The following is a 27,657-nucleotide window of genomic DNA, read 5'->3' on the forward strand; positions in this document are numbered from 1 at the left end:
TGTTTTGTTTTACCCGCCACTCTTGTTAAAATAACATTCGTCTGCTCAAATATAATGCAACTAACGTAACTGCAGGTCCTAGTTAGGATTGTCCCTGCCGAGTCGCCGTACTGCGGTTTTGCCAGCGCCGGCTGCCTCTGAGTGCTTGTTTCCTCTCGGACTTGAGCTCGTTTGATGTAGGGGTAAACATGTCTGTAATGGGAGGTGGTACGAGAGGGTTTTACTTCAACACGGTCCTGTCTCTGGCCCGCTCTTTAGCTGCCCACCGCCCCGCACCGGTCGACAAGGTGAGGACGGAGCAGAGCCGAGTGAGCTCCACAACACTACATTTCTATTCATTACGCTTCGTTAGTAACGCAAAGCAACAGGGTTTGTTCAGGGTGTAGCTCCGTTTCCGCACAGTCGGAAGCTTATTTTGATCACTGACTTGACAGCCAAGCTAACATTTGCGTGGTGTGTGCGCGTCTGTAGTTATGAATCAGTGGAGCTGGCTCTCCTCGACATTGTTTTCTCTGTAATAGTGGAAGAGAGCAATGCAGGAGAAAAGTGGCGTAGCTGCTTGTGCGGCGCTTGTTACTGCATCACATCGGAAGAGTAGTCCGGCTCGATCAGCACTGCAGTCAAACAGGTTTTTGTACTGTGTGCTCTCATTATATACAGTTTCTAACCTGTTGCAAAGATAATCAGGTGTAGTTTAAACGTTTTTTTTGGCCAATAAAAGGAGATAAATGAGTTAAGAAAAAGTCAGGAAGGGTAAAGTAATATTTAGGTTTTTTTTTTTATTCAAATAAAATGTACGGGGACATATTGAGGCAATAATCAATACACTGCCACTGAGTATTGATATTATATAGAGCATGTTTGTTATGTAATGTCCAGTTTCAGTGGGTTTTTCTTTTTTTAAAAGCTATAGTGTCTTGCACTATAATATCATAAATATATATATCATGATACAACATGTAAAGCAACATAATAGCTTATGGTTCCCATCTTGATACTTTAACATACAGTAAACTTTTTTGATCTCCAGTAGGGAGAGACAGAAAGACGCAAAGACAGATGAGGTAGGAACAGAAAACACAAAAGTAGAAGTAGAAAAAATATGGACAACTAACAAAAAAATAGAAAGGTTTATGCAGTATCTAACTTTAGACCAGTGTGCATAAATGTAATGTGTGTGAAGTTTCCTGATATTCCTCGTATAACTAACAAAAACCAAACTCCTCAATATTGGAACATGCAATCACTCACTAAACAGGCAACAACGCTGCAACACCAGGCCTTTAATACTGTAACTACATAAAGACGGCTCTTTTTATTTCTCTTTCAGGTCCAGAAGCTACAATGTATGTGTCCAGTGGAAGTCCGTGGTGTGTTCACTCTAGATGTGCGTCGCAGAGACGCTGTTATTGCGCTGGCTGTGTTTCTGGTGGAGTCTGGCTTACAGGTGGGTGGTGATCACCTTTTTAACACAGTGGGTGCATTTCATCGTCACTTTAAATATTAGATCTTTGGGCTATCCTGGCAGTGAATAGATAATACGGTGGATGTAAGATCCAAACATTACACAATTCACACAGTCTATTACATATGGATGCAGTAACGTGTTATATTATACAGAAATTATTAGTATTATTATATTAATACTATTAGCCTGCTTTTGCTACCAGTCTGCCACAGGACTCCACACATATCAGCATGATAAGCTTATTCTCATAATCTGATTAAACTGGCGATTAGACATACAGCTGGCCGTGTAAGCCTCTAACCTCATCACACTGAGACACAGTGCGGAAAGCTTACCAGCCATCTGATTAAGTAGAGACGGTAGCTTCACTTTTTAGTGTTAAAGTAATATGTGATATATTTTCTTTGACCCAGATTTGATCGTTTCAGAATTAACAATACGTCATATTTTTGATTCATCAGTGCTTGTTTGGCAAACAAATGTGTTGTTCTGTGCCAACAAGTGCAGTTGTTTGTGGGGTGTAAAGATTTGCTTTTCTCTGGCAGCACAAAGACGTACTTGTTTCCTACTTGCTGAGCCTATTGAGAGGGCTACCACGGGTCCAATGGATCGAAGAGAGTTCTGGAAAGAAAGGAAAGGGTAAGAACAATCCTCTTATAGGGGGCCCTTTTGTTTTACAATGGCCTCTATTTACTTGCTGTAGCAGTGCACTAAGTAGTGTTTGTCAACATTATTTGAGATAGTATTGATATCCATAAAATGCAACGCGATTTTTTGATGCACTTATTTTTCTTGCTGTACAAAAACCTTATTATTGGTGTTTTTGTCATTTTCTGCTCTTCAGAATTTCTCCCGGTTGCAGAAAACTTCAGCTTCTGTCTAGTGACTCTTTTGGCAGATGTGTCTCAGAGGGACCAAGACTCCCGACAAGAGGTCAGCTTAAAAAGTGCTCATAATGTATAATTCTTACGTAACGGTGCATTGCAGTTAAATATTAAGTTATTGTTTCTACTGTTTCCCCTACAGATCTTGAATACTATAATGGAGGTCATGCAGGCATTGCAGGATATGTGTCAAACACCTGATAATCATGACAAAGGTATACACACACACACACACACACACACACACAAAGGCAACAATGTACATAACAACAGTCATTCAAAAAGCTTCACAGATGCTCTCTTTCCTCTAGTCTACCTGTGCAGGTATATTGTCCCCAGCCTGCTTGGCATGACTCGAGCATTTGGCCGCTACAGCAACACAGACGAAGCTCTGTTGTCCAAGTTGTTCCCCAAAGACTCGCCGCAGGCCCGCTGCGTCACAGAGGAAACAGAGGGAGTGCGGCGCAGGTCCTTCAATGACTTTCGTTCTATCCTGCCATCCTCACTGCTTACAGTGTGCCAGAGTGACACACTGCGCAGAAGCACTGGGACCAACCTGGATCCCTCTGCACAGGTATGTGTAGGTTGTTTGATTAAGGACAATTAGAGGTGACTGCAGAGTTATAATATTCTCACATACTTTGTGATTATACCTCACAAAAAAGTCAGAGAGAGGAGAGAGAGAGAGTCGTAATGTGTGTTATTGGTTAAAGAAAGTTTCTGTAACGTGCTGTCTCGTAGGTCTGTACGGATTCAGGAGGCCACTCACCCTGCTCTCCGACAGCCCCTGGCCCACATTACTTTGAAGGTAAAACTCAAGAAACACAAGCTGCTTCGATTGAATTTGTGTTTGTCAATGTAAACCTGGATTTATGCGACATGACAATTCAAATCTTTTTTCTACCAGAACAAACAGTGTAGTCCATTCTATCTATATCATAGCTTACCTATATCAATAAACTGTTATACCTTGTTATCATTACTGTACAGTAAACTTACCATGCATGAGATCCCTGCTATCCTTGGTCTCATGCCAACAGTGCTTTTAGTGTCAATCCATCCATCCATTTCCCTGCTGCTTATATTGGTTTGGAATCACATTAACAGGGTTAGTCAGATTGTTGTTAATGGCCAAACTAAGATTTATGTGACATCATATTGAGATATTTCGAGCTCAGCTTCTGTTGACTTTGATAGCAAAAAACATTTCAGCTCTCCTAAACTTTAACTGTTATTATCAGTTTTTGGATGTCAGTCAGGTGGAGTTCTTTTGTACTTGAGTCAGTATTCTGCACTTATGATCAACAGTCATACAAGAAGAAATCCATTATTTTCATTATTAACCGTAATCTCAGTAGACTAAAGTATCGTTCAGTAACAAGCACCCTGAACTCGTCACATCTTTTCATATGTCCTGTGGTCTCCTTCATTTCAGGTGCCTACCTCCCAGACAGCAGCACGGTCGATCCTGATCACTATTTCTCTACAGTCAGCTCCAGTTTCTCAGTGTCTCCTCTCTTCTTGGGAGTAGGAGAAAACGAGGTGGAGGTGCCCGTTGATCTGCTCCGACAGCTCCTTGGCATGGTACAGTAGCAACTACTTGTTTACCAAGATAACTTCTGTTGTCTGCCATCCTTTATAGCTACTGAATCTAGGGTTGCAACTGTTAAAGATTCTCACGGTATGATAACCATCTCAGATAATATCATAGTTTCACGGTATACGGTACTACACAATTGTTTATCATCAGTTACAGTGACCATTAAAGGAATAAAAACAGAAGAGTTAGTTTTTTTGTCTGAAGACTTTATTATAATTTCACAATATATTAGTCACACAATACAGTAATTAAGAGTTCAATACTGTAAATAAGCAAATGTATCGGGAATGATAATGGTCAGTTTTCATGCCACAGTATACAGTGGTATTGGTAAACTGCAGCAACCTTAAATGCATCTTTAACAGTGTCCATATTTTCAAATTACAGGTGAAGAAGTTTGTTTCTGATGCTTTTTTAAAAAATCTGGACGCCACTATGACGGAAGTTACAGAGGTAACTATGTAAACACTTTCTGTACAAAAATTGTAAATGGTAAAAGTTAAATGTGTGCTGTTATCAGTTAAATAATCTTTCCTGTCATTGTCTCTTCTGTTTTGTTATTAAGTCTAATCCTGGAATCAACCTCTGTTACAAAACCTTCAGTGACCCTCTCTATGTGTGTGTGTTCAAAATGCTGCGGGACACACTATACTACATGAAAGGTAAAGGATTTTAAATAGCTTATTTATTATGCAACAAAGCCATGCAGTCTTGAAATGATTGTTGTCTATTAAATATACTACTTCACTAATAATTTTAATTCTTTCTTCATGTTTCTCAGCTTTGCAGCCGGCATTTGTACGGGAGGTGCACGACTTTGTACTGGAGCAGTTTAGCAGCAGTCAGTCGGAGCTGCAGCGGGTACTTCATGATACAGGGGCGTTGCCAGGGGAACAGAGCCCCCTCAAGCTTCGTTGTCAAGCCAACGCTGCCTGCGTTGACCTCATGGTGTGGGCCGTCAAAGATGAGCAAGGTAATCAATTGCAGCAGAGCGTGAGCAGACCAGCACGTTCAGATGTCATAATCAGAAAGATACTGAGTGTGTTTATCACTTTCCCTTCATGGTGTCTTTTTTCAGGAGCTGAGAATTTGTGCACCAAACTGTCAGAGAAGCTGCAGTCGAAAACTTCAAGTAAAGTCATCATCGCTCACATGCCCCTGCTCATCTGTTGCCTACAGGTATAATACTACAAGAAAGAAAGAGCCCCAAGATATGTGCTCAAGTAGAAGTGAAATGTTACACTAGGTCATGGGATTTTCTCTAGAAAATTACTTAACTACAAGTGAGTATCAGATATCCTGGTGATTCAGTGGGCTGTGGCAGTGGGCTAAGGTTTTGAATCTGACCCAGACCTGTGTTGAATGTCATTAATTATTTATTTGGTATTAATATTTAATTTTCTTTGATTGTCTCTCCCTGTGTTTCAGGGCCTGGGTCGTCTGTGTGAGAGGTTTCCGGTAGTTGCTCACTCTGCCACAACCTCTCTCAGGGATTTCCTGGTGGTTCCTTCCCCTGTTTTAATAAAACTCTACAAGTATCACAGCCAGTACAGCACAGGTACAGATTTGTTTTAATGTATTTTATTAGTTTTATTCGTTAGGTACAATATTAAACATAAATGTTCCCATTTGGTGTGTTGTACCAGAGTTAAAGCTTATTTCTATCTGCAGTCCCTCAGCAAGTCCCAATTAAAACATATACAGATTCTCAAAACACAATGAAACAAGACGAACAAGACAAGACACAGCAAAGTTAAACACAGTAGTACATAAAACACACATGCAATCAGCATGATTCTGTTCTTAAATATACCTTGTATATACTTTTTATATATATATATAAAGTATATATGGTTCTGATTTTATCTGAAGACAATTTTGGACCCTGATTGATGGCAGTGCCAGTTCCTATAATTCAATTGAGTTATACTTGTAACTCTTGATTGAAAGAAGAGTGAAAAAAGTGTTGAAAAGTAATATTTAACCAATCAAAATTGATATTTTACCACCAAAACACAAAATTTTTCTTAAAAATGAAAAGTTATCAACGATATGTCCACAAGGAACCTTCTTATTCCAAATACGAGAATGCTGTGGCTGATGATACAGTGACAGATATATATCAATAACACTGTCATTGTCACATTCTGCTCTCATCCATTATTGATCTGAACACAGTGTTCATTGATGAGCTGCTACAAATACAGACAATTGGAAATGTAATTCAAGTTACTGATTTTTCTAAGTTGTCCTCCACAGTGCACTGCTTTTTAAGCATTTTTATTTTCTGCAAAGTTGAAATTGCAATAGAGTTAACACTGCTTGTTTTCTTTGATAATTTCTGTCTTTGTGTTCTTATTACTCTTTTTTTAAGGCACAGGAGAAATTAGGATAAATGTGACCAATGAGCATTCTCAGCCTACCTTCAACCTCCTGTCAAACAGGAAAGACCAGCCGTCCATGTACGAGCAGCTCAGAGACATTTCCATTGACAACATATGCAGGTAGGAAACGCACACCAGGCACAGCTGTGATTAGAAAATAAGTCCTTTTTGATCTCTCATTGTTTATCTTTGTGTGTATCTCTCAGATGTCTGAAAGCTGGTCTGACCATGGACCATGTCATAGTGGAGGCCTTTCTGGCCAGTCTGTCCAACCGTCTATACATTTCACAGGAGAATGACAAGTGAGCAACAATTCTGGTTTAAAAAAAGCTTTTTTCTTTTCACGCCCTTGACAATGATGAATAGCTAGTCCAAAAATAAAACTTGTCTTTCTGCCAGGGATGCCCATCTGATCCCAGATCACACCATTCGAGCGCTGGGCCACATTGCAGTGGCTTTGAGAGACACTCCTAAAGTCATGGAGCACATCCTACAAATCCTTCAGCAAAAGTTCTGCCAGCCTCCATCACAGCTGGATGTGCTCATCATTGACCAGCTCGGCTGCATGGTCATCACAGGAAATGTGAGTTTAAAGATACAATGATAATACACTTGTAGAGTGTTTTGCCTCCATTGTTTGATAGATTTATGGTTGAAAGGGATATTAGGTCAGTACATAACCATCAGGGGATCGTTCAAAAGCATTGGTATAGTTGAACAGGGTATGTAGATTTTTTCACTGTGTTATATAAGACTGCAATTGTTACTGTTGCGTAAATAGAAGCGATGTAACCCGCTTTCTTAACCCAGAGGGGATGACACGTTGTAATTACTGGACACCTGCTGGCTGCTGTTTATGCTCAGTATTGTGTGCATAAAGAATAGCTTCCAGTATTCTGATTCACACCCAATTGAAGCGTAATGGCCTGTCTTTGACAGTCAGTGTACCCAGAGTGTGATAGACTACAATTAACAAGGGACTGAAAAAGGATCTGATGTTATACAGCTCTTACAAAATGCCTTCTTCTGTCCTGATACAGATCTTACACAATTGCTCATGTTATCCTTAATAATAGAAGTTTTGATTTTGAGTAAATTGTAAATCTTATGATTAGTAAGTGAGAAGAAGATTGAAAAAAACATTTATCTTGAGTTCAACCTATTTGTGCCTCTGCAGTCTCACTCCTGCCTGCCTGTCTTCTAGCTATACATCTATCAGGAGGTTTGGAACCTGTTCCAGCAGATCAGTGTGAAGGCCAGTTCAGTTGTCTACTCAGCTACCAAAGACTACAGAGATCACGGCTACAGGTCAGCATCTGCTCTTACCCTGTTCACAGAGTTACCAGTTGCACCAGACGACTGTTGTCATGTAGAAGCAGTAAATTTAGTCTGGAGAACGGTAATAATTGTTGCTCTTTGCCTACTGCTACGGCTTGTTGGTCTGGTGAACATTTGTCTACATTGATTATAACTGTGTTTAACAATGATCTCCATCTATGCTGCCCCCTCCCCCAGACACTGCTCTCTGGCAGTGATAAATGCTCTGGCCAACATCGCAGCCAACCTGCAGGGGGAGCAACTTGTGGATGAGCTGATGGTGAACCTTTTAGAACTGTTTGTCCAACTGGGCCTGGAAGGAAAGAGAGCCAGTGAGAGAGCCTCAGACAAGGGACCAGCACTGAAGGTACGTGCCTAAATGCATGTACATCTAAACACAACAGGAAATTGGTAACAGCAATGTTGGTAAATTGTTAATGGCTCTTTATCTCATGTAGGCATCAAGTAGTGCTGGAAATCTTGGAGTCCTCATTCCAGTGATTGCTGTGGTGAGTATGTGAAGTCTGCATGAACTGCTGCCCCTTTTGTAGACTTTTCCTACTCATTTAAGAAAAGAATTTGTTAAAATACTACCCACACAGAGCACAGTTAAATGATCTATGTGAGTATTCGAGTGTTTCAGATGAATCCATGTGGTTAGTTAGCATTTAACTCTGTCAACAAATATTTACCCTGTTAGCTGCAGTACAAACATCTGTGTCACCAGTTCACTGCTGAATGTTCTTGCAATCACACAGTTTAGTTTCCTTTTGAAAATATTAAATGGATTTATTATTAATAATTATTACTAATTATTTACTGTCAACTTGTAACAGTTGTGTACCAACTGGTAGTATTTTTGTCATTGCATTGAGATAATAATTTTAAATATTTGTTCGTAGCAGTAATAACTTATCTTATGCATAATAATAATTATTAAAATTATATATCCTTATTTTCATCAAAGAAAAAAACATTTAAACAATTTTAAACTTTCACATAAATTCTTGTCTAGTAGTGCTATATATTATTTTATTATCCCCCTTTCTTGTGTTATCTGTGTTTCCATAGTCTTTCTGCAATTATTACAATATGACATTAGGTAATGAGGTTTATTAATGTCATGTTTTGAGCACATTTCTCCACTAGCTCCACTGCATAAGATAAAACATTAACAGACAGCTAACAAGCCTCCTTTGAGTCACTCAGACAGACTCACAGCCCTTTGACAAATACGAAGTTTAAATGTTCAGTAAGAGACTACATACACATACAGGCTCATTACTTAATGTTACATGTACATAATGTACTAATAGAAGTAACAACACCCCAGCTATCAAAATTAGGAATGTTTCAGTTGAAGTTTCTAACCAAACACGGAATTTGTAGGGAATAGTTTAGCTGTTTCGAAGGGCTTTTTGGTCAATTTTAGCTCTGTGAAGGATTAACCACCCTGCCCATGAACACAAGGCAGTCTGTGCGGTGCTCGTAGATCAGGAAGAGGAAGGGGTGGTCCACAGTGAAGCGGATCTGAGAGGAGAGGGGCATGAAGCCCACCTGGGTCAGAGCAGCAGCCTCTGTCCCCTCTTCATTCACAGTGATGGTTCCCTGGTGCTTCAGCTGGGGAGGGAGATCAGAAGGCTTCCATTATTTTGAAAAAGTTTGTAATGATTATTGATTGCAGTCGATAACCTGTCCAGATTATTTAATAACCAACAAACCTTTATTTTCTTTTGATGCTTGCCTTTAGTATCAGTTTGGTAAAATCATGACTCATTTAGTCTTACTTACCCAGTTCATGGCGACCTTTTCAGATGTCATTCCCGAGAAATCTCCACTCTGCTGGAACAAGTCAGTGAGGCCCATCTCCTTCAGATTTTCAATCAAGTCATAGTTCTGCTCTAGTTTAAATCTAGGTAACACCACCTCTCGAGTCCTGAAGGGAGGCATAGAAAAGTTTTTTCATGGTATAACTTTTAAATCTCCACTAGGTCTAAACATTTTCAGCATTTTAAACCATTATTATTATTGTTATTTACAATATGCTTTCTCAGCTATTCATTAGTTTGTTTGGAGAGTGCAGCTGACCTGTTTGTCATGTTTTTGAGCCACTTGTTGACAACAGTGGGAGAGAGCTCCTGCTCCAAGGTCCTCATGCCAGTGATCTTCCTAGGCAAGGCAATGAGCATACTAATGTTTCCTGTGTATGGGAGCTGAAAATATAAAAGTTTACAACATTGTTATGCAGCTTGGTTGGCTTCTGTTTGACAGGAAATTGTCAGAAAGTAAAAATTTCAAATCAGTGTGCGAGCGAACACCCACCTGTAGGATGTCACAGTCTAATTCGTGGTCGGCAGCAGCGAGATAGTTCCCCTTGTTGGTCATCATTGGAACGCGTACATTTGTCTTTTCGTTAACTCGGAAGTTGCGATAGTGAGTCATTTCTTTGGGGAATTTCTGTTCCCATGTACCTGTTTGTACAAACAAATAGGGTCGAAGAGTCATATGTTTACTTTGCGATCCAAATAACAAAACATGTAAAACCATTATAATGTAGGTGGAGGACGGTGCGTCCCTGTTTTTGCTTACCTTTGAAGTACAGGTAGTTGAGCAGCATTAGCACCATATTTGGATCCACACTCTTGAGCGGCTCCCTGATTAGCCCTTTGGTCAGCTTTTGGATGCGACGGTTGGCCTTGTCCAGAAAGGCAGGGTCCCTGAAATCCACTGACTGCGGCTCTGCAAAATAAAAAGCCTTGGTCTCTGCACGGAAAGCATCGTTCACTGGGACATCCTTCTTCACATAGACATCGTTTACAGAGCGTAGTGTGTAACCAAAGTTCCTCCTGAAGAGCCTGTGCGTCAGCTTCCTGAAGAGCTTGTGCACTGTTGTGTTGTCATAGTGATGGCTAGCATTGACAAACTCGGCGAATCCCAGAGCTTTGTAGATCTGATCGTGTGTTCCAGGTCCTGCCCCTAAAGACATCATCCCCATAGCGATGGAGATCCCAGCAGGTGCTAGCAGGATGTTGTCACTCTGGTTGACATCGTTGCGAAGACTTCGATAGAGGTTAAAGCCGAAATGGGCATTAACAATGTTGAGGCGTTGGAGGCGAGACCGACTGTGGAACAGACGCAGGAGTCTGGCACGGCGAATCTTTGGGTCGGATGGTTCGGCAAAGATGTCAATGTCTGGAGCTGGTGTGGCAATGTCATCTATCTCATCCCCTTCACTGGAAAAAAAATCATAAACTCATCATCCAGCCATTCAAAAGTAGAATCACTCCCAAAGAACACTGCATTATACAGTAGCTGCTTTTTAAGGAACACATTTTTTTTAAGCAGTGTTTGTATACACTTGTATACATAGAAAGATTCTCAGCAATGGAAAGGGAAAATCTCACAAAGTATAAAACCTTGAAAGTAAGTTGGCACCAAGTTAAGAGTTGCCTCTGTTAGCCCTACCATATGAAAGTCATTTATTTTACTTTATGTCACTTTACACCTCAGTATCTTTTCTCAACATTGTATTTTTGCTATAATCCACCAGAAGTAACAACCGTTAATACTCACATGTAGTCGTCACTGCCCGCAGCCAGGATCTTATCAAAATCAATATAATCTTCATCCTCAAAGCCATCAAAAACTAGGTCATTAGTGACAGTATTTTCTTTGTGGAACTCCAAGGGGATAGCCTCTAAATCCACTGCTCCCCCTTCAAAACCTCTGGGGTCTGGTTTAGGGTCACTGAAGTGAGAGCTGATGTCTTTGATCCCTGCCAGGGATGGACTGACGAGCAGACAGGCCACAGATATAACGGTGATGACCCACATCCTAAAGGCAGAGGCAGAGGGAACGGACTTTTAGTATGGCCTAATTAATAGTCTTATAAACATTTCGTAAAGATGATTAAATTAAGTTTTAATACATCAGTAGGAATACAATCATGTCTTCACTAGCTAAAAATACAAAAGATTTAGCATAAAATTCCCTTAATAGCAGTCTCAGTCTGTAAAATGTCTTACCTTTACTGTGTGCTGGCGGGAAGTGCTGTGTTTCTTCTGTTTGTGCGACTAAGAGCAAAGAATTGAATACAAAACTGAACTTTGATGTGGGCTCCTGCTGAACAAATAGACCAGATCAAACAGACCAAAAAGTGCTGTGACTGACTAAAATCTTTAACTCTTCACAATTCAGCTTATCTATTAAGAATATTCAATATTAATTAACTATTAAATGGGTAATAGTCTGATATAATGTGTTGTTGTTAATTCATATTCTTTTGACTTTATGCCTTTATTTTATTCAGTGTGCAGCACAGCCAAAAGATTATGCTATTTTTATTTAAAGGAATTTGCATTTTGCTATTTCTTTAGAATCACTTTTAACACAATATGATAATTTGAGTAATGCAATGTTAATTGCTCTGCATTTTTTACCCTTTTCCTGTCTATTTTTCCTAACTCGCAGTTGACCAGGCGGCTCCCGCCAATCAAAGAGGCCAAGCCCCGTCTCCAGAAGCTGTTCAGGGACTTCTGGCTGTACTCTGTGGTCATGGGTTTTGCTGTGGAAGGATCAGGTAAGTGAGGGATGATCTGATCTCAGTATGCTATGTTTAGTAGAAAGTTCTGCACTTCTGCACTAAATCACATAAAATGAGTAGGAGCTGATATTTAAAGGTACACTCCCTGATTTTGTTCAAGTGGCCAATAGCTTCCCCTGTCACAAAATGCCCCCTGTTCAATGTTGTTTTTTAATTGAGGTGTAAAATCATCATCACTGCCTTTATATGTATGTCCTTTTTCCTCAGACTTGTTTGACCTGGCTATAACAAGAAGAGTTACAAGAATGGTGAATGTACCTTTATCAGTGTGCATATATATTTTGTCCTTTCAGGGCTTTGGCCAGAAGAGTGGTATGAAGGTGTGTGTGAGATTGCCACCAAGTCTCCTCTTCTTACCTTTCCCAGTGGAGAACCTCTTCGCTCCGAACTGCAATATAACTCTGCCCTGAAAAATGATACAGTCACGCCGGTACAGTGTGCAAAATCTAGACTTTTATCTTGTAGTAAGGTAGTTAAAATACTTTTGAAAACAAGTACACCAGGACTAATCTTTTAAATAAAAACATTTGAAATTTATGTCATCCAGGCCGAATTGAACGAGCTGCGGTCAACCATCAGCAATCTCCTCGACCCAACTCCTGAAGGATCTGCCCTGATTAACAAGCTAGACTTTGCCATGTCTACGTACCTGCTCTCAGTCTACAGACTAGAATACATGAGGTCAGCTCTATTTCTGTTCCCGGCTTACCTTGTTCATTTTTTTGTATCTTGTGAGATCAGATTATGAAACTTTGTAATATCTCTCTCGCACTCTTTCAGGATGCTGCGATCCAATGATCCTGACAGGTTCCAGGTCATGTTTCGATATTTTGAAGACAAAGCCATCCAGAAAGACAAATCTGGTGAGGGCTTTACACTTATTACTCCTCTGGCCATTCCTTTCCTCGTGGTTGTGTAATTAATTTTCTAAAATTCCTTTTTTTACCTCCACAGGCATGATGCAGTGCATTATTTGTGTTGGCGACAAAGTGTTTGATGTCTTCCTCCAGATGATGGCTGAGAAGGTAAGTAGCATGTTTTCAAAAGTCTTTGTTGACTGTATGTTTTGTTCTTCAGTATCAGAGAATATCAATCAAAATATATTTCTTATGTTTTTAGCCCAAAACCAAAGAGCACGAGGAGGAACTGGAGCGACATGCCCAATTCTTATTGATCAACTTTAACCACACACACAAGAGGATCCGCAGAGTGGCGGATAAATACCTCTCTGGTTTGGCTGAGACGTAAGTGTTAATGATCCAAGATGCGTTTCTGCCTACATTTGTTCCCATCAAGTTATACACAGCACAAATCCTATTTCTCATGTGTTTTACCTCTACCAGATTCCCCCATCTGCTTTGGAGCGGTCGTGTGTTAAAGACCATGTTGGACATCTTGCAGACACTCTCTCTGTCACTAAGTGCTGTAAGTATCAGTGGAGGGCTGGTGTGAACAACACAATGCAGGGCTGTTGGTTTTAATACCTATAATGAACATTTCTTCTGGCTTTTACATCAGCTTCAACATCAATAGTAAAAAAAAAGTGTTACATGGTGGAACAAAAGCAGAGTTAGGATATGTGTAACTATAAGCTTCACTTGCAACAAATATCTTGTGTGCTTATTTAGGACATTCACAAGGATCAGCCGTACTACGACATTCCAGACACCCCCTACAGGATCACTGTTCCCGACACATATGAGGCCCGAGAGGTGGGTCTGGCCTGTTATTACATTTATGACCGCTAGAGGACAGCATTGTATTGGTTTTAAAGACAGTACTAGTAGTGTGTAGCACTTTGTATAAAGTATATTAAATATAATCTTGTGGCTTTTTTCTTGCTCATTCTTAGTTATCTTTTTATTGTTTAATGTGTGTAAGCTGAATAATCCTTGGTTGATGGTTTTATTTTCAGGTTTGTTTATGATGTTTATGATTTGTTTAACTAACTAAGGCCCTTACATTAGTATGTATGCCTATGTCTATCTTGCGTCTCTTTTATTTCAATGTCTCCAATATGTCACAAATGTACCATGTATGTCACCTGTGTAAAAGCCCTTCTGTATTTCATAAATAACCATATCCTTGTTTCCATATCTCCTTGTAGAGCATAGTGAAGGACTTTGCTGCTCGCTGTGGTGAGATCCTGAAAGAGGCAATGAAATGGGCCCCTTCAGTCACAAAGTCGCACCTACAGGTGAGTTTCTTTTCATTTATGTTTCAGTAGAGATCTCTACTTTTACATTAGAAAGATCAAAAGAATTTCGGAGCTGAAGAGAGGGTCAACACTCTTGATTAAAAGGGTACATTTAGCTAGATTGTAGCTACTCCTTCCTTTTAATCAAGAAAAAGTATGTGTACTAAGTCTTAAGAAATGTAATTGATGGTCTTAGTAATCTGTGACCCCAATTATTAAAATTTATTTATTTTTTTCATTGTATATTTTGTCTTGAGAGGATATTTGTCATTGATGTCCCATTACCCTTTCTCTCTTTCCTATATCTTACCTCTGTGTTGTGTCTTGTACAGGAGTACTTGAACAAGCATCAGAACTGGGTGTCAGGACTGTCCCAGCACACTGGCCTGGCCATGGCCACAGAGAGCATACTGCACTTTGCTGGCTACAACAGACAGAGTACTACACTGGGCGTGAGTCACACATGCATGCGGGCACCCCTGCATGTTTGCACACAAAACCTCTCCCCAGAATAAAGGCGGGCTGAGCTAATCAAAAACCACAACAATTCAACTACAGTATCTGCTTTTTCAGCCCTACCATGGATGCTTGTAGGGGCAGTCACAGATTTTTTTAGAGCATTGAGCTTTAAAGGGAGTGACGAATGGTGTGTCACTTCCTGAGCCAAGAAGGACGCCACACTTTGATATCATACATTGAACATATTGCAAACTTTAAAACCAAAATTGTTTCCTACCATTGGCCTTACAGGCTTGTTGATTTGATGCTTATTAACATTTGTCCAACATTAATGGCTTTTTAAGTTAACAAATGTGCCATTTAGTTGCTTTGTCAAAGCCTTTGAAGTTTTGTTAACACAGAGCAGAAGTCTTGTATCCTTTGTGCAAATATGTGTTTTATTTTATTGGTATGTATTCTTAAGCTCTGTCAAGGCTGGGAGTCGAGCTTGTTTACAGTACTATATGTCCATGTGTGCATGCTTACTTGTCTGTGTGACATAATTTTGCTTGCTATGCATTTCCTGTTTGTTCTTGGGCTTGCCTTCTGCTATATTTGTCTTTTCATTTGCTTCATTTGTTGTATTTTGTCTTTATTAAACTGCAACGAACTGCCTACCTGGTTGCTTGGCTGGGTTACGGATTTGCTGGTTACCTGGTTACTTACCTGCAATGGACGGGTGGGTTGGTTGGCTGGTTGCCCATTTGGCTAACTGGTTATGCTGGTGCTGTCCTCCACCATGTGGCCAACCATAGGCTGCTTTCCCCCAGGTTGGTCTGAACACTAAATACTGAAAGACAGGGCTCAGGCATGATACCTTCAGTATATCCAGTTACAGTGTTACAGTACAGCTACGTGTCCGAGTTTCCTTGCTTTCGACTGTGTGGCCCTAAGTGGCCCCATAAACTGTACTTTTCATTAGATCACCCAGCTGACAGAGAGACCAGCATGTGTGAAGAAGGACTACTCCAACTTCATGGCATCTCTCAACCTGCGCAACCGCTACACAGGAGAGGTGAAGTGTTAATATTATTTAAATGATTCCAGGACTTTCTGCATACGGTATGATTCATACCTGTCTGTTTATGTGCTCTATAGGTGGCTGGTATGATCCAGTTCTCAGAGGCGACTCACAGCCAGTCAGACCTCAACAAGCTGATGATCCATCAGATGACCAGTGCTCTGGACAGAAAAGACCCAGAGGCCTTCACCCAGACCATGTTCAAGATGGCCGCCCTGCTTATAACTACAAAAAGTGAGCAGCTCTCCCTCATATACATTTCTGTCTAATGTCTTTCAGCAATAGTGGCAGTTGTTTTGTTTTTTTGTTGTTGCTATAATTCCCCATATTGTGGTAATTTTCTATATGTTGTCTTTTAGACTGCGATCCTTTACTCCTGCACCATCTGTGTTGGTCTCCCCTGAAGATGTTTACAGAACATGGCATGGAAACTGCCATTGCCTGCTGGGAATGGCTCCTGGCTGCACACAACGGGGTGGAAGTGCCAGTATGTATATTTATCACTTTTCATAAAACCATATGAATAGTTTGTTAATAAATGCATGTGTATCTTGGTTTGAGATTGATTGCAGAGTAGATTCATTCTTGCACTCTTTTTTTCCACCTACCTAGTTCATGCGTGAGATGGCAGGAGCCTGGCAGATGACAGTGGAGCTGAAGATGGGTTTGTTTTCGGAGGCTAAGGTAGAGGCCGGCCCCCTGGCTGTCTCAGAGGAGAGTCAACCTGCACCCTGTGCACCAGATGTCATCCCTCACTTCCTCTGGATAGAGGTCAGTGACATGCAGACATAAACTACTGCTTTGTATTTGGTATACTGTTAAAGTTGTTTTAAAATTCAGTATCCACAGATCACATAGCATTTAACTTTGGTCCATCTTTGAATATCGTGCTTGTTGGATGTTGTTTAGAAGACAGTTTCTATTGTACCTGGATTTGGTTTATTACGTTCTGTGGCTGGAAATTTTATTAAAAAGATTACCCACCTTGTATTTGATGTATTTTTCATAAAAGTAAGTTGAGCTAATTATTTTATAAGGATTGGAAACTATCACTTCTTTATTCATTCTTTCTGTTCCCCCTCCAGTTTCTGGTGCAGAGGTTTGAGATAGCCAAGTACAGCAGTGCTGACCAGGTGGAGATTTTCACCGCCATTTTACAGAGATCTCTGTCTCTGAGTGTCGGAGGACCCAAAAGCAGTTTTAACCGACATGTGGCTGCCATTGGACCAAGATTCCGGTATTGTGTCTCTATTTCAACAACAGATTGGTTTAATCTTAAATGCTGTAATAATCGAATGTTAGAAATACTGAATCCTAAACTTGTTAAGACTATTATGTTATCACTTTGTTTTATTTCAGACTGCTGACTCTCGGTCTAACCCTCCTGCATGCTGATGTTGTGACAAATGCCACCATTAGAAATGTGCTTCGAGAGAAGATCTATTCCACAGCTTTTGACTACTTCAGGTAGAACCTTTTTTAAATCTGTTTCATTGGAAAATTAAAGAAAATTCTGTCTTTGTGTGATGTTGAAGAAGACAACATCACATTGTGTGATGTGAAGCTGTCTCTCTGTCCTCTAACTTCATTGCCATCTCTGTCTTTGTGTAGTGTCGCTCCCAAATTTCCCACCCAGACAGATAAGAGGCTGAGAGAAGACATCAGTATAATGATCAAGTTCTATGCCAGCCTGCAGTCTGACAAGAAGTATCTGGCTGCCAGCCAGCTGGTTCCCCCAGGTACAGTACTGAGGAAACAATTCAGTAATAATAACTGAATTAAAAACTTCACACAGCACGACAATTCACAATTTATATGAAGATTTAATTTAATTTAATTTTTTAAAGTTTCTGTTTGTTGACTTTCCATCCATTTTGCTTTCAAATCAAACCAATGCAGAGACCGAGTGTTTAATCTGTGACGCATTAACTGGAGCTGAAAATGTTGAGAGATTTTCAACATATCCTCATGAGTTTTATTACATTGATTTTTTTTATATTTGCCATACACACAACAGTAGTGTAGGGATTATACCACCTGGGCTTTTTTGTTTGTGTGCAAGGCTCTGGGTTACAGATGAGAGTGAATCAAAATATCCTCTCTTGTTTCTGTTGGAGAAGAAAGTCAAAAGTTTTGAATGCAGTATTTTAAAGACCCTCTAGGACTAGGTACTGCAAATTAGCTTAGGCTTTTAATGTGGTGTGGCATTTGTTTATGCTACATACTTGTCTCAATACAAGTAAACAATTAAATAAATGCCCTCAGAGAGCTTCTTTGTTAAGTAAATATTCATAGCTTCCAACTATAACTCGCTTGAAGCCCTAATCATGCTCATTTCAAATTGATAGATAAATGCTTTTTTTCTTTGTGCAGATCCCCAGGACATGTCGGTGAACAGCCTGTCTGTGATGACAGTGACAGATAGCCGGAGCAGTCTAGATGCAGCTGTGGGGCAGAGGCAGCAGGTGGCTCAGGGTTGGATCAACACCTACCCTCTGTCCTCCGGGATGTCCACCATATCCAAGAAATCAGGTAAAACACACACCGGATGTTAAACTTAAATGAGCTATGGTGGTGAACACACAATGTGCTGAAAAGGTGGTCACAGTGAAACTTAACCTCCATTTGCTTCTTGTCTTCAGTAATATAATATTTACTTATAATTACTTATGTATTGCTCCTGTATTGTTTCAGGCTTGTCCAAAAAAAGCAACAGAGGCTCTCAGCTGCACAAGTACTACATGAAACGGCGAACTCTTTTACTAGCTTTACTGGTATTTAAGTCTTCTGAACCACTATTTATATTCGCAAATATCTAAATTACATCAACTTATTACATTTTTACATCCATACTTGACACCTTATTGCGCAATTTTAATGGGTCCCATTTCCTGTATGTCTCTCTCTAGGCCAGCGAGATTGAGCGGCTGACAATATGGTACAACCCATTATCCACTCAGGAGCTTGCTATTGCTACTGAACAGTCAGTGGAGACCAGCATCGCTAACTGGAGGTCCAAATACATCAGTCTGACGGAGAAACAGTGGAAGGACAACGTCAACCTGGCCTGGAGCATAGCACCTTACCTTGCCCTGCAGCTGCCTGCCAGGTACACAGAGAAACAAAATGCATTACATTCAAAATTTTATCAGTGTTAAACCGGAAAGTGTAAAAGGTTTGATCAATTAATTTAAAAAAAAAAAAGGTACATAATAGTATCCCAAACAAGATAGTAAGTGAAATTTGTAAGATTTTTTTAAAATGAATTCAGAGTCACACTTGTGACACCATCTCACACCATTGATGTGTGTAAACGATTTCTAGCTGAATGAAAATATCCTCACACCAGCTTATTGCATTATGTTACGCTTTTACTTAATGTGCATAATATACTCACCAACAAATAGATGGTACACAGACTATGGCTCAGTTTTTGGACTTAAACTTACGTGACCTTGTCTCAAACACCATCTTTATCCATAGACTATGTACGTTATACACACATACAGTACATGAAAGTTTATGTCGCGACAAGTGCAATGTTTGAACAGATTAAGTCATTTATTGGGCATGCCCCTAGTCAGTATTTTTATTTGTTTTTCAGATTTAAAAACACAGAGGCTATTGTCTCTGAGGTGACTCGCCTAGTGCGAATGGATCCGGCTGCTGTGTGCGATGTTCCAGAAGCAGTCAAGGTGAGGTCGTCCGCCTACCAACAGGACGGTGGTGTTGGTTTTATTCATGGTGCTTTTATTCTGAAGTATTTGGAGCAGAGAATCCAAAAATCACAGGAACAAGGACACACACTAAGTGGGTTGAAGTTATCTCACTGTTAATGGGTTTTTAGTGGAGGTCTAGCACCTGAAAATAGAAAATTCTATGAAACACCATGTATATTAACTGGCACAATGAAGCCTACAGATTTTGTGGCCAAACTCTGCTAATGCAATGTATGATACAGTAGGCTTCAAGAAAATAGATAGCATAACTTCCAATATGTGTCTTACACTCTATAGCCTTGTTGGGTGAGGTTTGATTGCTTATCTGCCTTTCTTCTTGTTTTTTTGTATACTTACTTTTATTTTTATGTGTAATCTAGAGATCTGTTATGACTAAAAGCCCTTCTAGGTCTCATTTTGCATTTTAATATTCAAGCCATTACAATCATCTGTATAGCCATAGCTATTGATTCGGTCTTACACATACATGAACATCGTAATATGCAGGAGTTTTACAGCCCCTGACAGATAATACGGTGGTTTCATTGAGCACCATTGAGTCTTTTTGACTTTCCTCACGTGACCTTTTTAAGTCATTTGTTCCATTTAACAAAAGTTAAACGGAAGAAAAAAGTTTTGTCAGTGTTTGGCTTTCAAGTGGCCATGTTGGTGTTATTGATACTGACTGAGCTTTAATGAGCCTCGTACCTGTCAGCAGGGGAGGCAGAGCACGGCTTTCCCCAAAGGCCACCATCATTTAACGGATGATCCTCCTTGACATCTCATAGTTGTTTATTCCAGTCACTTTAGTAACTAATAAACACAGCTTCCTCTGGAGGCTAGTTAGCACACCATCAGGCTTGGGGTCATAACCTTGCATCAGATTGCTGTCATATTTGATGGAGAGATATGGATTCTGTGATGCATGCTACACATAGAGCAGAACCTATCCTATCCTATAAGTAATGATGTAAATACTGGCTAGAAGTTGATCATTTTTGACATTTTTCCATTTTCTTTCTCTCTCTCTTCTTTTTGTTTTTCTTCAGTTCCTGGTGACATGGCACACAATTGATGCTGACTCTCCAGAACTGAGTCATATCCTGTGCTGGGCCCCAGCCGATCCCCCAACTGGACTGTCCTACTTCTCCTCCCTGTACCCTCCTCACCCCCTTACAGCTCAGTACGGGGTCAAAGTGCTCCGTTCCTTTCCTCCTGTACGTTCACATATACAGCACACATACACATTCACTTCCCATTTCTGTTTGTTTGTTTTTGTTCCCTGTGCAATAAAATTACTATTATTTTTCTATAAGTAACATTCTGTATTAAACACTATCAAAACTGATTTGCAAATAGTTGGCCTTTCAGAGGTCTATGTTTTACAAGCCTAATGATGTAGTCTTTACCAACTTCAGACATAGTATCTCAAATACCACGGATTGACTTTGATGAATCTGTGACTAATAAACCCAGGGGATGCCCACATTATTTGTGGGGGACTATTTTTTTCTTCTCTTTTTAGGATGCCATTTTGTTTTACATCCCTCAAATTGTCCAAGCGCTTCGTTACGACAAGGTAAATATCAGATTTTCTGAGTCAGCAAATGTATTGAAAGCCCATCTCACTTTGGATTATTAAGCTTTCCTGTTAACTACTACCTGATTTAGATGGGTTATGTGAGAGAGTACATCCTGTGGGCCGCTCAGAAGTCTCAGCTTCTGGCTCACCAGTTCATCTGGAACATGAAGACCAACATATTTCTGGATGAGGAAGGAAACCAGAAAGACCGTGAGATATTCACCCTCACTATCTCTTTCTGACTCAACACATTCAAAACACACCACGTGAACATAAAAATGTAAAACACTATGATCTTCTCTCACTCTGCAGCTGACATAGGTGAACTGCTGGAGCAGATGGTGGAGGAGATCACAGGCTCTCTGTCTGGCCCGGCCAAAGACTTCTACCAGAGAGAGTTTGACTTCTTCAACAAGATCACCAATGTGTCGGCCATTATCAAGTATGAATCCAATTTTTATTCCATACTACACGTTTACCATGTTGTAGGCCATTAATTACAGTAGCACATTCTTTACACTACTGCTGCGCTTTTACCAAAGTTACATAACAAAACTCTCTTTTTCAGTCTTGCATGTTTTAGCTTCATCCTTACAGGGCAGATATTCATTGGGGTGGCCAACAGAGACTTCAAACAATCTTTTAACTCAAAAATATATCATTATGCTTCGCCTCTAGATTCTACCCTGCATTCTTCTCTCTGAGTTTCTATACCATTGTCCTCAATTAAATGGCATCTCAATAATGATGCAGGATAATGCACTCATAACCTGACATGGCGATAAAAGAAAAGAGAAGCCTTTGTGCTAATATTTGCCAAAGGCCTCAAAGTAATACTACACTTGAACTTTTCTGTTAAACAGAACCCTCTAGGTAATACTCAAGGTGTTTATGAAGTGATAACAAGTTTTCCCCTGAGCCAATATGTTTTGCTCCTTTCCTGCCTTGTACCACCAGTGATCTACTCTCTAAATCCCTTTGTTGTTCATTTATTTGGCTATTGTTTGCTGTAATGTCTCTCTGATTATGCATCGGTCTGGAAGACACTGCTGTGCCCTGACTACCTGTCTACCAGTGTGTACACTCTGCAGTTGATGAGAGGTTTCCTGACAGGTCTCATTACTGCTTGCTCTTACACAAAGTGTTTTGTTAGCCCATTAGAGGTAGACGCAATTCCCCTCAGCCCTCATTACTGCACTAATTGCAACTGTCCAGGGGAGAAACTTCTACTGTCCCCTGGCTTCCCCTCTCTATTGCTCTCCACCCCAGTGACTCCCTTCTGTGATTAACAGCAGGGCCCGACTGTCAACTTGTGATCTGAAGTCATTCAATAAGATACCCATGCATAATATTATCAGTAAAGTCATAGAGGTGTTGAAACTGTGTGTTCAAGCTTTTGTTTGTCTTCATCAGACCTTTTCCCAAAGGGGAGGAGAGGAAGAGGGCCTGCCTGGAAGCCATGTCACAGATCAAAGTCCAACCTGGCTGTTATCTTCCCAGTAACCCAGAGGCCATAGTTTTGGACATAGACTACAAGTCTGGGACCCCCATGCAGAGGTGGGCCTCAAAACCATCTTCTGTAATGCTCGTAACCAGAATTCACAAAGAAATGTGACAGCTTCACTTTTGTATCCCTTTGTGTCTCTACTTAGTGCTGCCAAAGCTCCGTACCTGGCCAAGTTCAAAGTTAGGAGGTGTGGAGTCATTGAGCTGGAAAAAGAAGGTACAGCTAACGTTAAATGAACCTAAAGTAGATATTGTGTTTCTCAAATATATGCACAGACAAACAGTTGTCATAACATCATCCCCTCAGGTCTGCAATGCCGCTCAGATTCTGGAGATGAGGTAAAGAGTGAAGAGGAGGCCAAGAGAATCTGCTGGCAGGCAGCCATCTTTAAAGTGGGAGACGACTGCCGACAGGTCTCACACTCCTCTCCTTTCACTTACTTCACTGCTATCGCCCATCCATTTCATGAAATCTTCCTTTGACTTGACTTGATTATTTTTTCCTGAATTACTTTTTTTTTTTTTTTTTTTTTTACCAGTTTGTCCTTTGTGTCCACAGGACATGCTGGCTCTTCAGATCATCAGCTTGTTTAAGAACATCTTCCAGCTGGTGGGCCTGGATCTCTACGTGTTTCCTTACAGAGTGGTGGCCACAGCCCCGGGAGTAAGTTAATATAAAACTATGTTCTTCTGTATTACTTCCTGATAGGAACTACTGGATGTTCAAAACAAATGTTCCACTAAGATGAACCTCAAGTCTAACTTTCCCCTGTACTCATACCTGTTCTCATTCCTCCTGTTCCACCACAGTGTGGAGTGATCGAGTGCATCCCGGACTGCAAGTCTCGGGACCAGCTGGGCCGACAAACAGATTTCGGCATGTACGACTATTTTAGGAACCAGTATGGAGATGAATCCACGCTAGCTTTCCAGAAGGTAAGTTTATGCCAAATCTCGCAACCTTGTACAGGCTTTTACGTCATCAGTCATCAGTCACTCATTTATACACCTGTAAAACTGTGTGCTCACACAGTATTTACTGTAACAGTTTAATCTGATAGTCCTTTCAACACTTCTCTTTTCAGGCACGGTACAACTTCATCCGCAGTATGGCAGCTTACAGCTTGCTGCTCTTCCTGCTGCAGATAAAAGACAGACACAATGGCAACATCATGTTGGACAGCCAGGGCCACCTAATCCACATCGGTGTGTATTGTGTGTGTTTCCTTGTGTGCTTATTGTAGTTGGTACATGTATGTATGTTTGGCCCTGATGGGAATTTAGGGCTGTACCAGACTAAATATTGTTCAAGCTCTACTCGCACTCCTGCATCATCCGATGATAATAATAAAATTATAAAACAGTAACTTTATCCCTGGATTACCAATCTTGAAAAAAATTTAAGTCTCTGCAAGCTGACTTTTATACTTGACTATTTCTTACTAATAAAAAACAATTCTCAAAGTGCATCCAAACTTTGGACTTTTTGAATTTTTAAGCCCAGTTTTGAGACCCTTTGTAACTATAGCCTTCAGTTTGCAAATTTTTATTTATATCTTAATTATTTGATTATTTTGACTGATATTGCAATATGATTTATGATGTTGGGAGAAATTATATTTTCACATCATTATTCAGATTTTCATTGAAAAAAAACATTAAAATGATGAATTACAGTGTGATTTATTTTTAGGGATCTGTACCAAACAAAGATTTGTAGGCTAGGACATCTCTGCAGCACCACAGTTCTTAATTCAAAATGGTATTTTGGCATATATTTGCCTTTAACAAATATTGCAGTTTGGACAAAAAAAATGTCAGGTCTATTTTTGAGTAGTTGTATTGACAGTGTAAGACACTATCTTCACAGTGCAACATGATACTGGAGCACTCAATAAAAACTCCTAAGCTTTTGTGTTTGTGTCCCTGTGTTCATGTTCCCAGACTTCGGCTTCATGTTTGAAAGTTCTCCCGGCGGGAACCTCGGCTGGGAGCCAGACATCAAGCTAACCGATGAGATGGTGATGATCATGGGTGGGAAGATGGAGGCGACGCCCTTCAAATGGTTCATGGAGATGTGTGTGAGGGGATACCTGGCTGTCAGGTGAGTATGAAGAAGTGATTAAGCTAGTGTTTACTGCACTATAAAGATGGCTGATGTGTAACATCAAGTTCCTCTGGGTAATCAGGCCCTACATGGATGGAGTGGTGTCCTTAGTTACACTCATGCTGGACACTGGCCTCCCCTGCTTCAGAGGACAGACCATCAAATTGCTCAAGTGAGTCAGGCGTGAGTCTTCGTGTGAATGAGAATATGTAGTTTGAATATCATTTTCTGTTGTCGCTCATAGTCTCATTCCCCACATATAGGCAGCGATTCAACCCTGGTTTGAGTGAGAAAGATGCAGCTTCCTTCATCATCAAAGTCATCCAGAACTGCTTCCTCAGCAACAGGTCAGTACAAAACCTAAACAGTTCACATATTTTTTCATATTGGCTTCCAGTAAGCATTATTTACATTTATCCAATCGCTCTTTTTTGTCTTACAGGAGTAGAACCTACGACATGATCCAGTATTACCAAAATCAGATCCCATACTAAACGTTTGTGCCTAAGCATGTGCATATATTGGCTGGTACACGATGTGTGTGCGTGCGTGAGTTTGCGTGTGTGCCTTTGTTAATGTTCACCATTGAAGATTGTGGTTCATTGTTTCTGCTGATTGTTGGATGTTGTTCTTTGTGTTTTGCTTTAGCTTCCTCTCAAACCATATCTTCTTTATATTTGTTGTCTATTCCCTTATTTATTATCTTATGTTGAAACCAATGTTGTTAATAATTATTATACTATTGCACTAGCATCTTGACTTCTGTGCACTTCGAGAAAAACCTCTTGGTAATCTGCACGTTCAGTAAATACTTAATCAGAGTTTGTGCCATTTTTAAGTAATTTGTTTGTGAATGTGGATTCTTAATGTTGATTTTAGATGGAGTTTGAAATGTAATTGGATACTTGAAGTAGCTGAAGTAAACCGGTTTCAGTTCTGACCAACGTGGCCTATTCTGTCATCTCGTACTTGACTGTACTACTGTGCTTCTCTTTTTAATGGACCAGTCAGATTTCTTTGATCTGTGGCATGGTACTCGTCTTGTATTTAACAGTGGCGACTGACTATATAGACATGGGTTACACTGTCTGGATTTTTGGGTTTCCGTATTTGCAGTTACCTTGGGAGAAACAATGCACACAAGTTCTGGGGAAACACTGTGGCTGTGTTTTGTATATTTAGCATTGCCAAAGGGGGAGATAAGATAATGCACATAAATCAAACTTTTCTATTGTTTATGAATGAAGGTGAGGCACAGCTTGAATGTTGGGCAGTTGCATGAAGTTAAGCGTTAACTACCATGTAGCCTGTGTCCAGCGGGCTTTTAGTGAATGTTATTTAAGTAAAGTGCTGTGCCCCATGTCCATATGGCTAGCTTAAGCCTTTATGTAATGTTACTGATTGTAAAGATTTTGCCTCTCTTTGTATATTTATAGCCATGACCCATTTTCTGTCTCCTTTTCTATCTTCATGCCTTTTGAAGGAGAATGCATAAGATATGAAATCAAATAAAGATCTATTAACTTAAAGAAACTGTCTTATTCTTGCTTGTGGTGTTTCATTAATTATGAAAAAACATGTTTTCCTTGTTGAAGATGTTATTATTTTGAGCAGTTAAGACGAGGTGGTGAGTTTTTAAATATTAATGAATTAATTAGGCTTTAATTCAACCATTAGAAGAGTATGAACAAATGGATACACCATAAAAAGGACAGAGAAAGGGGTAGGAAACTAAGAATGAAATATGAATAATTAATTAATTGCTAAAAATGTCCTTCCTTCAAACAGGTAAGAGTTTTCCCTGAGCCTATATTTTATTTAGGGATTCTTCCACAGTGATAATTTCCCATTCCTGTTTTGTAGCACATACCTTCTGTATGTTAGATAATTCTTGCCAGCACGTACATGCTGTAGTTTATATTTACATCCACCAGAGGGCAGCATATAATGTCATATTTAATGTGTTTTTTTGAGGGTGCCAGTTCTGATTAGATACCACTTAGTCCCAACTTGTGTGAAACCAAACCAGCTACCACAGTATTCCAGGAAAGTAATAATAGGAGCAGAGTTCAGGCATTACAGCTGTCAATCTGTTTTCCTCTCAGATTATAGCATTTACAGATGCAATGAGAGACTTTTGAAGAGGATCTTGCCCTCTGACAGCAGCATGAGTTTAAATGGAGGCTGACATGTGCATGCCTGTTTCTGCTGCTGTGAAACATGGACTTGAGACAAAGCTTTATGTGACACACTCAGAACAGGTTATGTTAAATGCAGTAATGCAGGAAAGAGACTGGTATATTATTTCCCAACCCAAGCGGTATTAAAAACAGGTTTCACGTCAGTTTTATTGGTGTTAAACCTTGATGTACAGCAGCACATGGGAGTGGTGTGAGTCTACAAATACACTTACTGATGTTTTTGAAAAGAAAAAATAAAGAGATGAGGTCATTGACTTATTGAAGACATTCAGCATTAAATGCAACATTTGTTCAAAATCTGCTCAGGGCTTTTCAAAGTGAAAGCTGAAAAAAACTCTAAATCCCATCTTTAAAAATGGGTGGTTGGGCTGTTGGGTGCATCAGCAGAGGAGAGTGAGGGCCCTGAGGAAAGAGCCAACGCAGCTCAAGTCAACATGCTGGAGGCCAAACAGTGAGTAAGAGATAGAGGAAGTGAATGCAAGAAAGAAAGACTGAGATCCCATGACAACACGCTGGGCTGCTCTTGCTTGTCGTTCTCCCCGCTCATATATGGGTGGTTTCAGTAAAAAG

The 27,657-nt window shown here is 40.1% G+C and overlaps 2 protein-coding genes across 2 annotated transcripts; one reads left to right on the plus strand and one right to left on the minus strand.

The window, feature by feature from the left end:
• On the plus strand, positions 1 to 26,419 carry pi4kab (phosphatidylinositol 4-kinase, catalytic, alpha b). Its single transcript, XM_051421754.1, has 54 exons — positions 1 to 287; positions 1,331 to 1,447; positions 2,014 to 2,107; positions 2,313 to 2,401; positions 2,495 to 2,567; positions 2,664 to 2,926; positions 3,094 to 3,160; positions 3,788 to 3,936; positions 4,340 to 4,405; positions 4,518 to 4,614; positions 4,734 to 4,925; positions 5,031 to 5,131; positions 5,381 to 5,510; positions 6,327 to 6,456; positions 6,543 to 6,638; positions 6,736 to 6,919; positions 7,541 to 7,644; positions 7,852 to 8,020; positions 8,112 to 8,162; positions 12,124 to 12,232; positions 12,550 to 12,686; positions 12,804 to 12,937; positions 13,037 to 13,119; positions 13,211 to 13,281; positions 13,376 to 13,500; positions 13,600 to 13,681; positions 13,885 to 13,968; positions 14,364 to 14,453; positions 14,786 to 14,905; positions 15,874 to 15,966; positions 16,050 to 16,206; positions 16,332 to 16,459; positions 16,585 to 16,743; positions 17,058 to 17,209; positions 17,332 to 17,439; positions 17,584 to 17,711; positions 18,346 to 18,504; positions 18,667 to 18,746; positions 18,882 to 19,081; positions 19,577 to 19,667; positions 20,741 to 20,908; positions 21,217 to 21,270; positions 21,363 to 21,483; positions 21,586 to 21,715; positions 22,687 to 22,830; positions 22,926 to 22,996; positions 23,087 to 23,193; positions 23,339 to 23,443; positions 23,590 to 23,715; positions 23,865 to 23,985; positions 24,724 to 24,883; positions 24,969 to 25,058; positions 25,150 to 25,233; positions 25,329 to 26,419. The coding sequence occupies exons 1-54, from the start codon at positions 189 to 191 to the stop codon at positions 25,378 to 25,380; spliced, it is 6,294 nt and encodes a 2,097-aa protein (XP_051277714.1). The 5' UTR covers positions 1 to 188; the 3' UTR covers positions 25,381 to 26,419.
• On the minus strand, positions 8,752 to 11,829 carry serpind1 (serpin peptidase inhibitor, clade D (heparin cofactor), member 1). The gene is made up of 7 exons (XM_051421755.1): positions 11,679 to 11,829; positions 11,227 to 11,487; positions 10,243 to 10,886; positions 9,976 to 10,124; positions 9,742 to 9,866; positions 9,445 to 9,589; positions 8,752 to 9,273 (listed from the first exon to the last, which is right to left on the minus strand). The coding sequence occupies exons 2-7, from the start codon at positions 11,484 to 11,486 to the stop codon at positions 9,082 to 9,084; spliced, it is 1,515 nt and encodes a 504-aa protein (XP_051277715.1). The 5' UTR covers position 11,487; positions 11,679 to 11,829; the 3' UTR covers positions 8,752 to 9,081.
• Positions 26,420 to 27,657: the final 1,238 nt, after the last annotated feature.

This window comes from Dicentrarchus labrax, unplaced genomic scaffold (genome assembly GCF_905237075.1).
Source record: "Dicentrarchus labrax unplaced genomic scaffold, dlabrax2021, whole genome shotgun sequence".
Taxonomy (NCBI): domain Eukaryota; kingdom Metazoa; phylum Chordata; class Actinopteri; family Moronidae; genus Dicentrarchus; species Dicentrarchus labrax.